General features: G+C 40.8%; 1 protein-coding gene across 3 annotated transcripts in view; it reads left to right on the forward strand.

The window, feature by feature from the left end:
* Positions 1-1,824: 1,824 nt before the first annotated feature.
* kita (KIT proto-oncogene, receptor tyrosine kinase a) overlaps positions 1,825-14,811 on the forward strand; it is a 36,591-nt gene continuing 23,604 nt past the window's right edge. The window contains exons 1-3 of one of the 3 annotated variants that reach the window (XM_029686415.2): positions 1,825-2,051; positions 12,776-13,030; positions 14,518-14,802. In XM_029686415.2, coding sequence (XP_029542275.1) covers positions 1,997-2,051; positions 12,776-13,030; positions 14,518-14,802 — 595 coding nt within the window. In that variant the 5' untranslated portion in view covers positions 1,825-1,996. The remainder of the gene's footprint in view (positions 2,052-12,775; positions 13,031-14,517; positions 14,803-14,811) is intronic. The other 2 variants (XM_029686416.2, XM_029686417.2) reach the window with 2 other exon arrangements.

A 14,811-nucleotide genomic window follows, 5' to 3' on the forward strand; every position in this document is an offset into this window, starting at 1 on the left:
CAGAGACAGCTGTTTATCGTTGTCTCTGATTGGGGATCATATTTAGGCAGCCCTTTTTCCCACTTTCTGGTGTGGGATCTTGTCTACATTTAGTTGCCTGAGTGCACAACAGTAGCTTCACGTTTCGGTTGGTTGTTGTTTTTGTTCAGTGAGTTTCGGTTTATTAAAATTATGTGGAACTCTACTCACGCTGCGCCTTGGTCTCATCATTACGGCGAACGTGACAGACTGTCTCGAGAGTATACAATGACCTAGGATAAAACAGCATTTTGGACATCCTCCAGGTTTGCATAAGGTGTTTCTAGATTTCAAAATTAGAACATGCCTAGTAAGCTATACCAAACCCTCATACTCTATGATTTTCGTTGTTTGCTCTATAACCTGTTAGTTCATATGCCTTGCCACCATGTTATATCGGCCTAAGGCCAAGACAATAAGAAGACAGAGTGGCAGAATAAATTCAACCACACCCTTGTTTCATCACAAAACCGCAGAGCAACTTTCAGGTGCAGTCCACAAAGCATATGGCATATAACAAACTGTTACATGACCTATAGCGTGGTCAAGCTAGTTAATGTTTCCAACATTTTTTAACTACTGAACAACTATGGGTTTAGAACCACAGAGAATTATAGCAAGTCGCAACGAAAACAGGAGCTGCCTCTACTAATTCCAGTACCATTTCATCTTCAACATTTCAGCATCATCAAATCACCTATGCTTAGTCTAATACAGTGACAACTAAAAGATACCAAAAACAATTTTATCCAATCAACGTAAGCTACATATGATGTGGTTCTGATTCATCTCTCTCTCTGTGTGTGTGCATGTGTGCTTTCCTGCAAGTAGTAAAAACATGTTGACTCACCCTACTAGTAGAAATGCCATTGCCATCCTCCTTTCTCTTATCTTGACGAAACAGCACATGCTTTTAGTTGTTGTCCTCGGCTACCTGGCTAAAATGCTTACTCCCTAGCCTAACATCCTATCATGGGCAACGATGAGTCATCTCGTTAACATTAGCCTACTACATCTAGCAACATATTAAACTTCCATCCTCTCAGGCCAGGGGCACAATGTATTAATTTATGGTTGGATCATAATCACCATTATCATCATTGGCCAGTATGGAGATTTAAGTAAAACCACAAGTCCAAATCCCTATCGCCATCCATGGCTAATTTAGGAATTGGACGATTTTAACTAGCTAGCTAGGCACAAGAGGACAACACAACGAGATGCAACAATTCAAGTTTTTTGGACACTTTTTTTTTGGTATGCCAGGACCTTTCACAGTTGAGCTCACTCAATTTAGCTCAACGCTGACAGGCTATTATTTCATACTTTTTTATCAAGGGAGGACAAATGCTCGCTGGCTTCCCTTGCACTCAATGCTATGGGCGGCAACAATGTCATACTCTTTTTGACCAGACAGCATCAGATAGATGGGCTACACATAGAGAGACAGGGGGGCGCTGTTTCGCTTGGTCGAACACTTTATCCTGTGAGATACTTTCAGCCTCTAGCGAATTGAAGGAACATTCTGAAACACAGAGAGACAAAATATAAATTATATATATATTTGTTGTCAATTTTGGGGGGAAGCCTGGATTCCCTTGGCAGTCATGAATACATGCCAATGTCTACTGAACCAGTCTATTGCATACACATTACAACTATCTGTCAGATGAACTATTGGTGGACTTTATCCCCACGGCTGCCAATGCAAATTATGGCTGTTCAGGGCATGCAAGGCATCTAATTGAAATGCTTGTTGTTGATGTTATAGCTGTCTGCTACCGACCTCTGGATTCAGTCCAACACAACGTCAACACCAGTTGATCCTTAGTACTTCAACGCAATACCCCGCTGCTGCACTGTGTCTTTAAGACATTCAACTGCATGTTTAGCAAGCCTTCACTCAGCCATTTACAAGCGCGAGCACTTCAGAGAGTAGACACTGATAAAGCACCGCAATATAGATGGAATTGTAATAATGGAATACCACTGGGTACTGTTTTCTGTCTTGTTGCAGTTAACCTTCCAAACAGGTAAGGCATAATATTGGTCAACATTGTCTCTCTGCCAACTGTTGTGGTTCTAGTTGTTGTTTTACAGAAGTTTATTGATCACACTTCACGAACATGGTCACCTTGGTCACTACACTAAATTGCATTTTTTGCCACTGTTTGGTTCATCGTAATTTTGTTAGTTTTTCATGTGGACTATGAATATGTCACTTCTATTCAGTTAAGGATTGTATTGTAGCCTAAACTACACACATTTTCAGCAGGTTATAACTTTGTATAGTCTATAATTTTGTCAACACAGGTCGTTCAGGATGTAGAGGTAGCCTTCCTACCTGTTGGTTACCTTGTAACATTACCTTGACATTTTCAGTTAGTCACTGAAAACTAATGAGGAAATTGGATATTTGTGCGCTGAGCATCAGTTTGTGTTCCTCTCAATTATTAATCTAGCAGGCCGTGCACAGTACGGAGACATTGGCAAAAAGTAAATAAACAGCGATTTATTTATGGAGAGATTTGTAATTGACCTCGTTGTAGAGTAAAGTAAAGATTTAGACATTACAATTAGGAATCGTTCTTCTTGAAAGAATGAAACTTGTTGTTTTGATCAACTATATGATTTGGGAATATGACAGGTAACCTAGTTATAATGCACAACATTAGTTCAACAGCCAAGTATTAGGCGTATATGTATATGCTCGCTAAATTGCTATTTTCCAAGAGCATTTAGTCATTGGCGTAGAAAGCGCTGCGCTGATCAGTTACTGTTGTCAAGTCTTGCCATCTCAGGGATGACTGTAAATATGGAAATGTATACGAATTCCTTGGAAGTATGAAAATTAACACTGGCAGTGAAATTGTCGACAAATTGGTTTTGCATAGACCTACTGTTGGACTGTGAATGTTTATAGATTTTTTATAACCATTATACAGAGGCTTTTGTAATAATTTTTTACATCAACGATGTTTATGTCAACATTCCCACTCAAACTCAGTTTTGTAAGCCTTGGAATGGTGTTTTGATGTTGGGACTTTAGGTGCCATGAAAAAAATATTTGACATGATTTACAACATGCCTCACCTGTGAATGAGCAGTATTGAGCTCTGAGTGGTAAAGGCCTATCTCCTATGCTTGTAATTGCATACATCGTTAAAGAATCAATCCAAACACCCACTTGAAAACACAACAGGCAAAAACAGATTAAAAAATGTCAGTGATCCTGTGAAGGGATGGGGGAGTTTGTCTACAGGGTGGGTGGGGGGTTGGTTTGTGGTCTGTTACAAAGAGTGGCGCGAATTGCGTTGTGCCTGGTACGTCTTTGTCCTGGATGTACAGCTCAGGCAAGCACTGCTTCTCGCCTGTGCAGGGGTTATTTTCACCAGTTGTATTCTGCAGGTGGCGTTTATTTTGTTCTGAGCGCAGGTGATATTCATTTTCTACATACATTCTGCTAAATTCAATTTAGGCTTCATTCCAGTGGTGGTCAGGGAGGATTTATTTGAATTTTTATGAGTGTGCCCTTATTTCCATTACAGCATATTGGATGACCGTCATTCATATTCCATTCACCCAGCTCAATGTAACATCAATAGGTTTAGACTACTACATGATACTATAATTCAATTAGCCCTATACCCATCATGAGGTTGCTACAACCCATCCTACAAATTAAAGTTTATAACGGTTGAGAGACAAATTGGAGTACTCAAGGTAACAGAGACACATTCAATACCACCTTGCACAATCTTGCCTGCATCTATCTAGCCCAGGGCTGGGCAACTCCAGTCCTCGGGGGCCTGATTGGTGTCACACTTTTGCCGCAGTTCCAGCTAACACACATGAGTCCAATAATCAACTAATCGTGTTCTTCAGTTTAGAATACAATTAGTTTAATCATGTGTGTTTGCTAGGGATGGAGAAATCTGTGACACCACTCCGGCCCCAGAGACCTGGAGTTTCCCATCTAGCTTATCTAGAGTGTAATCATTAGTCCAAACAATGTGCCAAATTCAGTTAGGTCCCTCCCCATTTCGTTCCGTTTAAGAATTTGTTTTTGCAACAGAATCAGGGGAATGAATACACCCCTGATCACCCGCACATAGCAGTCACATACGGCATCATCACTTTGCTCGATGTCTAATTCCTTCTCAAATCTACGTGCTCTCTTCCACTCACCTTTTTCCTTCGCTTGTGGACTTCAGTGCACAACACAACAGCTGTCTGTGACAAGGCGCAAAAGCCCATCCAAGACAAACCTTCATACCCTAACTGCTAACAGCTACACAGTTTACACTGTTGTCACCATATTAACGTCATAGTCAACAAACTAGCGATAACGCGTCAGTAAACCCACAATCCAATCCATGTGTAAAATCATGCAGTACAGTGTACGGTAAGGAGTTTAGCAGTTACACCAGCTGGTCGCGGTGGCAATAAATTAATAAAATCGAAAGCTTATCTTGGCTTGGAAGGGTTGCTGTGTTGGATAGCCTTAGCCAGCTAGCTGTCATAAATAACATTCCTCTCTGTTTGAGTCAGGTTGAGTAAATCAAATCAAATGTTATTTGTCACATGCACCGAATACAACAGGTGTAGGTAGACCTTACCGTGAAAAGCTTACTTACAAGCCCTTAACCAACAATGCAGTTTTAAGACAAATAAGAGTTAAGAAAATATTGACTAAATAACCTAAAGTTAAAAAATGAATGAGTAACAATAAAATAGCAATAACGAGGCTATAAGTAATTGAGGTTATATGTACATGTAGGTAGGGGGGGAGTGACTATGCATAGATGATAAACAACGAGTAGCAGCAGCATTAAAAAGGGGTGGGGGGTCAATGCAAAAAGTCTGGGTAGCCATTTGATTGGCTATTCAGCAGTTTTATGGCTTGGGGGTAGAAGCTGTTTAAGAAGCCTTTCGGACCTAGTCTTGGCGCTCTGCTAAATTAGCGGCATTATCTAAGTATGTGAAAGGTAAACTAAGAAGAAAATAAATCCAACTAAATCTCTCTCTCTCTCTCTCTCTCTGGCTTCTCCTTCATTTTTGAAGCAATTCATTTGTTCAAAACTGTTCAACTATTGTTTTTCTCTCCCTTTGAGTCAACTACTCACCACACTTTATTCACTACAGTGCTAGCTAGCTGTAGCTCAGTGAAGTCATCATAATTGCTGTGTAAATCTATGGAAGGGGGTGAGAACTACAGATTAACATGGTTAACCGGGATACCAGGACTGTCCCAAGAACTCTACACATTTCCCCAAAATTAAATGACACGACCTAGGAAACTAAAACATTTTTTCCCCAATGTCACACGAATGCAATTCCACAAAATACACAACCTGCACAAAATACACAACCTGCACAAAATACACAACCTGCACAGCAGCAGATTAGCAAGAAATAAAATAGCACATTATCCAAACAGGTTGTCAAATGGAAGCCTTTAGCCTAGTGTATCTACTTCACACAGTCACAATCAATTCAAAGAAAACGCATAATTGACACTGCAGGACTGCACACGCAACACGCATGCAGTCAATAAACCCTACAGGAAACGTATACAGTATAGCCTAAAAAATAGTGTGTGCCTCTTTGAGCTGTCATTGTAACTCTTCAGACAGACACACATTTGATAAGGCTTTGATAAGGCCATGCTAGGGCTGGGCTAAATGGTCTAAAAATCATATCTCTATTTTTACTAACTTATACAGTTGAAGTCAGAAGTTTACATACACCTTAGCCAAATACATTTAAATTCAGTTTTTTACAATTCCTGACATTTAATCCTAGTAAAACATACCCTGTTTTAGGTCAGTCAGGATCACCACTTTATTTTAAGAATGTGAAATTATTTATTTCAGTTTTTATTTCTATCATCACATTTCCAGTGGGTCAGAAGTTTACATAGACTCAATTAGTATTTGGTAGCATTGTCTTTAAATTGTTTAACTTGGGACAAACGTTTCAGGTAGCCTTCCACAAGCTCCCCACAATAAGTTCCTGCTGACAGAGCTGGTGTAAGTGAGTCCGGTTTGTAGGCCTCCTTGCTCGCACACGCCTTTTCAGTTCTGCCCACAAATGTTCAATGGGATTGAGGTCAGGGCTTTGTGATGGTCACTCCAATACCTTGACTTTGTCCTTCTTAAGCACCAGTCCCTCCTGCAGCAAAGCACACAACATGATGCTGCCACCCCCGTGCTTCACGGATGGGATGGTGATCTTTGGCTTGCAAGCCTCCCACCTTTTCTCCAAACATAATGATGGTCATTATGCTCAAACAGTTGTATTTTTGTTTCATCAGACCAGAGAACATTTCTCCAAAAAGTACGATCTTTGTCCACATGTGCAGTTGCAAACCGTAGTCTGGCTTTTTTTAGGGAGCAGTGGCTTCTTCCTTGCTGAGCGGCCTTTCAGGTTATGTCGATATAGGACTCTTTTTTACTGTGGATATAGATACTTTTGTACCTGTTTCCTACAGCATCGTCAATAGGTCCTTTGCTGTTGTTGTGGGATTGATTTGCTCTTTTCGCACAAAAGTATGTTCATGTCTAGGAGACAGAACTCTTCTCCTTCCTGTGTGGTATGATGGCTGCGTGGTCCCATGGTGTTTATACTTGCGTACTATTGTTTGTACAGATGAACGTGGTACCTTCAGGTGTTTGCACCCAAGGATGAACCAGACTTGTGGAGGCCTACCATTTTTTTTCTGAGGTCTCGGCTGATTTCTTTTGATTTTCCTATAATGTCAAGCGAAGAGGCACTGAGTTTGAAGGTAGGCCTTGAAATACATCCACAGGTACACCTCCAATTGACTCACATGATTTCAATTAGCCTATCAGAAGCTTCTAAAGCCATGACATAATTTTCTGGAATTTTCCAAGCTGTTTAAAGGCACAGTCAATTTAGAGTATGTTAACTTCTGACTCACTGGAATTGTGATGCAGTGAAATAATCTGTCTTTAAACAATTGTTGGAAAAATGACTTGTCATGCACACAGTAGATGTCCTAACCGACTTGCCAAAACTATAGTTTGTAACAAGAAATTTGTGGAGTGGTTGAAAAACAAGTTTTTATGACTCCAACCTAAATGTATGTAAACTTCTGACTTCAACTATATACAGTATATTTAAAAAATAAAAATAAAAATCCCTACACAAGCTTTGTTGTACAGTTAACGGTCAAATACACTGCATTCCAAACAGTGAGCAATAATCTAATGAATACAGGGCATGTGAAATTATACCTAGGCTAAGTATGAGCCTTCCACAACCTTAAGACCCACAATTTTTTAAATTTAACTAGGCAAGTCAGTTAAGAACAAATTCTTATTTACAATGACAGCCTAGGAACAGTGGGTTAACTGTCTTGTTCAGAGGCAGAACGACAGATTTTTACCTTGTCAGCTTGGGGATTCAATCTAGCAACCTTTCGGTTAATTGCCCAACGCTCTAACCACGAGGCTACCTGCTGCCCTAATAACTAAATTATTTGATCAAAATAGTTTAACCTGCTTCTTTGCAATAATCACTGATCTGGCGTTGAAGTCTATTAAAATGCCTTGTTTGTAAACATTTTTTATTAGAACCATGCATAATGTACATTCACTAATAATGACTAACTTCTTGTAGCTGTCTTTATAGAAACTTAACACCGGTCTCATAAACAATATCTTAAGCGCAAGCCCATGAGCTAGTGAGGAAGTAGGCAGGTAATCTTTATTTTTCAAGTTTAGCCAACTTGGATCTACTTGCTAGCTAACAAGGTAGAACAGTTGAATTGTTATGAACACACCCTTCTGTCCGTCTCCAACTGTCTGAACAGCATGTTGGCCTGTCCACTTTGTTCAGATGATGAAATCAAGTGGCCTACCTTATTTCTCAGAATGAGAACGAGTTGCCAATTCTTTGTATACCTATGCTTTATGCTTATTGCACATTTATAAAACACAAGACTAGACAGCTAGCATAACGGTCTTTGTCTGAATTGCTGCTGTGTTACATGGTATCACAATGCCACGCGTGACAAACTGAGCAATAATTATCCAGAATCTTTGTTCATTGATACTCCTGTTTTAGTAGTGTCTGCTCTGTATGCAATTTGAGATGCTGCGACATAAAAAGGCTATCGTTAGAAAGGTTAACTTCTCAATGTGTTTGTGTCCATATGAGCGATTCTGTTGGACCAAAACTCAAATGCAAATAGCCAGTTGAAACCTCGTGTCAGAGGTCAGAGAGGAAGAGGGGACCTCTCATCTCTGTTGTTGTGAGTGGCAGGGGGAGGATATTGGTGTGTGTGTGTGTGTGTTTGTTTGTGTGTGTCTGTAAACAGGAAGGAAGATGCAAAGCGAGAGGTTTCACTCTCACCAAAACTGTCCAAAATAAGCCCACTGTCGCCTGCCTTCCCTCCTTTGGGACAATGACTCCCATTGTTGGGGCGGAGACATGAGCATCTCAACATTATATACAGATCTCTGGTGTAGGGAAGGCACAGAAAGGAGCAAAGGAGACGAGACCAAAAATACATGAGAAGAAACGGACATAAACGCTCGTAAAAAAAATGTTACCCACTAAAAAAAATTATTCTTGCGATACAGGCATTTGAAATATATTGTGCAAAAACATACATTCAAATTAATCAAATGTATTTTATATATCGTCCTAGCCTATGCACAATTCACTACATAGGATCTATGTAACAGACATGAAGCCTGTTAACAATTCAGAGGCATGAGGGAAAATTCTGTCTCCTGTCCTAGAGCCTATTTCCCTATCCAGTCCCAATCCAACTGAAAACCCAAAATCCTGACTCCTGTATTGCATGAACATTCCTAACTTTATTCTGTAATCCATTGGTTATATTTTCAAAACACGTCTCTCACCTATGCATGTTAAAATACCGCTATAACATGTCTCGTACTTTCTGCCCATGATAGAGCTTCGGTAGAGAATGTGTGATCAACAAACAGTATAATAGTAGACATGGATATTTTTTTTAAACACAGTTGGTCCCCGTTAAGATACTTTTGGCCATGTTGTCTATCAAGGTATGTGGACATCTTCTCGTCGAACATCTCATTCCAAAGTCATGGGCATTAATATAGAGTTGGCCTCCCTTTGCTGCTGTAACAGACTCCACTCTTCTGGGAAGGCTTTCCACTAGATGTTGAATCATTGCTGCGGAGACTTGGTTCCATTCAGCCACAAGATCATTAGTGAGGTCGGGCACTGATGTTGGGTGATTAGGCCTGGCTCGCAGTTGATGTTCCAATTCATCCCAAAGGTGTTTGATGGGGTTGAGGTCAGGGCTCTGTGCAGGCCAGTCAAGTTCTTCCACACCAATCTCGTCAAACTATTTCTGTATGGAACTCGCTTTGTGCACGGGGGCATTGTCATGCTGAAGCAGAAAAGGGCCTTCCCCAAACTGTTACCACATAATTGTCTAGAATGCCATTGTAGGATGTAGCATTAACATTTCCCTTCACTGGAACTAAGGGGCCTAGCCTGAACCATGAAAAACAGCCCCAGACCATTATTCCTCCTCCACCAAACTTTACAGATGGCACTATGCATTTGGGCAGGTAGTGCTCTCCTGGCATCCGCCAAACCCAGATTATTCAGTCGGACTGCCAGATGGTGAAGCGTGATTCATTACTCCCGAGAACGCGTTCCCACTTCTCCAGAATCCAATGGCGGCGAGCTATACACCGCTCCAGCCGACACTTGGCATTGCGCATGGTGATCTTAGGCCTGTGTGCGGCTGCTCGGCCATGAAAATCCATTTCATGAAGCTCCAGACTAACAGTTCTTGTGCTGACGTTGTTTCCAGAGGCAGTTTGGAACTCGGCAGTGAGTGTTGCAACTGAGGCACTCGGCGGTCCTGTTCTGTGAACTTGTGTGGCCTTCTACTTCGCAGCTGAGCCGTTGTTGCTCCTAGACGTTTCCACTTCACAATAACAGCACTTACAGTTGACCAGGGCAGCTCTAGCAGGGCAGAAATTTGACGAACTGACTTGTTGGAAATGTGGCATCCTATGACTCTTCAGTACTCTATCATTAGTAAATATCAGTTTCATTTGCTCTGTAATCTTTACATAGTGGTGCAGCCAAGCCGATACAAAGGCACAAGCGCTGCCATAGTAACCAAAGCTTGGTTTAAACGGTATAAATGGGCACTTGAGTTTTTTGCTGTATTTCTCTGGATAAATATGAATTATTCCCGGCATTGAAACTTGGTCGATTTTCGGGGAAATATGAATCCCTAGTGAGAACAATGAGGAGGAGGATGGAAAATAGCTGTCCTCCGGCTACACCGGGGTGCTACCCTAGAGGGTGCTGTTGAGCTACTGCAGACCATTGCAAAACTGTTTTAAATGAATCAGTTATTTTGTGACGTGAATATATTTATATAGTTTTATCTAAAAAGGATAACTTTTTTTAATGTTTCACTATTTTTATGAAATTCATTGAGTAATATGGTCCTCATCCTTCCTCCCCTGAGGAGCCTCCATTGCTATATTAAGTGATCTGGTTTTTACTATTTTATTAAAAAAGAAAAACATTTCAGTCGGCTTGAGAGCCAAAGGGTGCCTAGGGAATGGAACGGGAGAGAACTTGGTTGGCCTTCAAAGCAAAATCAATATGACTCTCTGCCAGTGCTGATATTGCTGCAGGTGGATTTCAAGTTGTGCTAAGAATTGTACATGGTGCATAGTTTCACATCTTTGCCAAAGCGATAACTCACCTGTCATTTTTCAGTCATGAAGTGGTGTCAATATATTGATGGGAGGGCTATGATAATGATTTGTATTACTATCAAAATGCATGCAAAACAAGCTATGAGGCTCTCATCTACCCATCCTCTGTATTGACATACATTTCGAACTGACTATTACTGCTGTTCACTCTTTGCTGTTAAAGATACAGGTAACTGCTACAATAAAGGAAATACTTGAGAAAAAGGGATACAAAATATATTGAAAGCAGTTGTTTCCACACAGCTGTGGTTCCTGAGTTAATTAAGCAAATAACATTCCATCATGCTTCGGGTCATGTATACAATTTTGGCTACAATGGCTAGAAGAAGAGGTCTCAAAGGAGCATAGGGGGTTTAAAGGGTGTTTGTGTGTGTGCGTGTGTGTGTGCTTGCGTGTGTTAGAGTATGTGTGTCTCAGTCACCAGATCTCAACCTAATTGAACACTTTTGGGAGATTCTGGAGCGGCCCCCCGAGACAGCGTTTTTTTCTACCACCATCAACAAAACACCAAATGATGGAATATCTCGTGGAAGAATGGTGTCAGATCCTTCCAATAAAGTTCCAGGCCCTTGTAGAATCTATGCCAAGGCGCTTTAAAGCTGTGCTAGCGACTCATGGTGGCCCAAAACCCTATTAACACACTTTATGTTGGTGTTTCCTTTATTTTGGCAGTTACTTATTTACTCCGTTCTGTGAAACATACCTGTAATCTTAACATTTACCCATCTAAACACAAATGAGAGTGAAAGCCTGACATGTACAGTAAAACTGAATTACCATTAGCCTATAGATACTGATTAAGGTCCTTTGGAAACTAACTGCTGTCAGTCGTGAGGACTATGTGTGTTATAATAAAATGTTCAGCAGTGGTGTAGTGGTGCCTGGAGAAGTGGGTATACTCTAATTTTGCCCAAAAATTTCCAGCGAAGGAAAGGCGCCCTGTGGGAAAACTTCTATGAGAAAGGGTGACAAACGGAATTACCTAAAATTATAAATCCCATGTTGGTCTTTCACAGTCAGGCCAATCCAAGCTGTACTGTGCAAGTAGACTTATAGTAGGCCTACTATTGAAACAGATAAATGAGGTTGTCAACTGAGTCAGAAATTCACCGGTTTCAGACTTTACAGGTTTTCAGGTTTCTGTTCTCAAAGTTACACTTTTTTTTAACAGAAAAACAACAAAATGGAAAGTCCATAACAATGCTTAAACCACATCAGGAGACCACTTTTAAGGTCTGGGATTTTTTTTTAAATGTAGTTACCCTTTAATTCAAGTGTGCAGGCACCTAGAACTGTTGTTTGGTTTGCAGTGTTTTGGTAGCACATGAAAAGGTTTGAAAAATAAATGCACACTGGATTGATGCGAATAATGATGTAATTCTACTTTGTAGCTAGTTTATCTGAGAAGGTTTTTGGGGAAGCCCTTCCATCTACCGGAAGACTGTTAGGCCTTACATACTATCAAATTGCACGACAGTAGGGCTACTGTCATGTGTACATTGCTGCACCTACAATGTGAAGAAATAATACTTTATCAACATGTTAAGCTAAATATTCTGATCGGTTCCATCAGCCCTATTCATTGATAAGGTGGATACCTCCACTATCACTACTTTGATACTTATCCGTGGGGATTAAGAAGTGAGTGTACGCAATGCCCACTGGAAAAATAAGTGGGTATACGGTGTATACCGGGATATACCCTCCACTACATCACTGATTTTCAGTGATTCTGTGTATGATATCCAGAGCACAGGAGGTTGGTGGCACCGTAATTGGGGAGGGCGGGCTCGTGGTAATGGCTGGAGCAGAATAAGTAGAATGGTATCAAATACATCAAACACATGGTTTCTATGTGTTTGATGCCATTCCATTTGCTCCGTTCCAGCCATTATTATGAGCTATCCTCCCCTCAGCAGCCTCCACTGATCCAGAGCCTGTTTTATCTATACTGTACTGTAATGAAGATCCCGACCATGTTACTACAGGCAGCTCCAGGCCCACCATCACCCCCAGCAACCCCTACCTGGTCATTCCACTCAATGCCCCCTTCAGTCTGCGTTGCCAGGGTGACCAGGTGATGCGGTGGCAGAGGGAGGACCGTCCAAAGCTGAGGGGCGAGGTGCGGAGTAATGGGGCGTCCGACCTGGAAATCCCCAAAGCTCAGCCTGTCCACATGGGCCGATACATCTGCCTGGAGGAGAGCAGCGGAGAGCAGAGCTCTGTCTACGTCTTTGTCAAAGGTGTGTGTTTCTGACTCAACATTCATGGCCCTGTGTGCCTGTGTGGGCATGTATGTGAGATGTGTATGTGATATGATTGAGTTTTTATGTGTATCTGGGTATGAGGGAGTGAGTGAGCCAGCAAGCTAGAGAGAGAAAGAGAGGGGTGGGAGAAAGAATGCACATGAGAAAGGAACCTGTTTTTCTCTGATCTTGTAAAACATTTTTTGAGGCAGAACAAGTGATAAAACCTTTTCTCAGAAGGGCATTGTTTGAGGTTGAGTTTGTGCATGAAGGTTTTTACAAGTGTCTCCTGGATCGATCGGTATTTGGATCAGTCTTCAATACTACTTAGACAAGTTCCATGACTATAGGGCAGTACATCTAGATAGAACTGCTTATTTCTTGGAAAGTGTGTGTGTGTGTGTGTGTGTGTGTGTGTGTGTGTGTGTGTGTGTGTGTGTGTGTGTCAGGGATTGATTGATTATTGCCTAAAGAGCAAACTGGATCTGTATCAACAGAACACAATTAGCACCATCTCCTAATCTGTTATCTCAGTATTATACATACTATCTCCTAATTTCTTCTCTCAGTATTACACATACTATCTCCTCTGCTAATCTCCTCTCTCCGTATTATACATACTATCTCTTAATATCTTCTCTCAGTATTATACATACAGTACATACACTGTGTACATCTTTCCATATACACTGTAAAAGAAAAAGTGGGACAACGCTGATTGGAATGATTGAAATAAAATAACAAATTTGACTGATCAATGTGATTTTTGGAATTTAATTGAATGAAAGCTTCTGAATTGCTTTCAACACTTGTGGTGGGGGCAATGTAACGGCGGAAGCCTAGCAGAATATTTGGAGGCGTGGTTTATTGGGGGCATGGCTTTCAGGTTGTTCATTTTGGCCACCCAATGAGAGTGAATGTCATTCCAGTTTTTGTGCTCTATTGTAATCGACATTCAAACTTAAACTTCTACACTGCCAGGTTTTGTAATGATACTGGCATAACTGCACGTGATACTGAAGAGTGTTTGGTTACAATATTGTGGCTACTAAATATACAAGTATTTTGTTAAAAAATATGTTTGTTAACATTATTGAAGAAACTTTCTAAATTTACAGGGAGCTTAGTTAATTGCTTGTAACCCAATTGAAGAAATACGTAATTCCAAATAAAAAATGTAATGAGATTTTGGACAGAATTTGATGTATTTACATGAAATATTAGTTTGTATGTGTTATTTTGTAGGTTGAACCAAAGGGGAAGTGTTGAAAGAAAGAAATAAGTTCCAACTTGAAATATAGGTTTGATAATAATCAAATAAAACAGTTGCCATTAAATAATATATTTGTGTTCAGCAAATGTAGTATTTATCAATTGAGAACCTAAGTGATTTAAAAAAAAGTTGATCCAAAGATAATTTTTGTACAGTCTACCTGTGGTTGTTTTCATACCACAATGTTGATTTTAAGTTGTTGTTTTGGCAGATCCTGATAATGCCTTTAGAAAGACTATGGTGTTCAGTATCCTAACTCGTGCGGGAGACAGCGCCTCCATCCCCTGCCTAGCAACTGACCCGGGCGTGGTCAACCTGAGCCTGGAGCCGTGTCATGGCGGTGCCCTCCCTACTGGCCTCCACTATGTTGCCAGCCTGGAGCGGGGCATGGTTATCTTCGACACTCAGAAGGCCTTCGAGGGCTGTTATATCTGCACTGGCAGACTTGGCAGCGCCCACGTTAAATCACATCACTATGATCTGAATGTGCGCCCAGGTAAAATAA

This window comes from Oncorhynchus nerka, linkage group LG17, assembly GCF_034236695.1.
Source record: "Oncorhynchus nerka isolate Pitt River linkage group LG17, Oner_Uvic_2.0, whole genome shotgun sequence".
In the NCBI taxonomy this organism is placed as follows: domain Eukaryota; kingdom Metazoa; phylum Chordata; class Actinopteri; order Salmoniformes; family Salmonidae; genus Oncorhynchus; species Oncorhynchus nerka.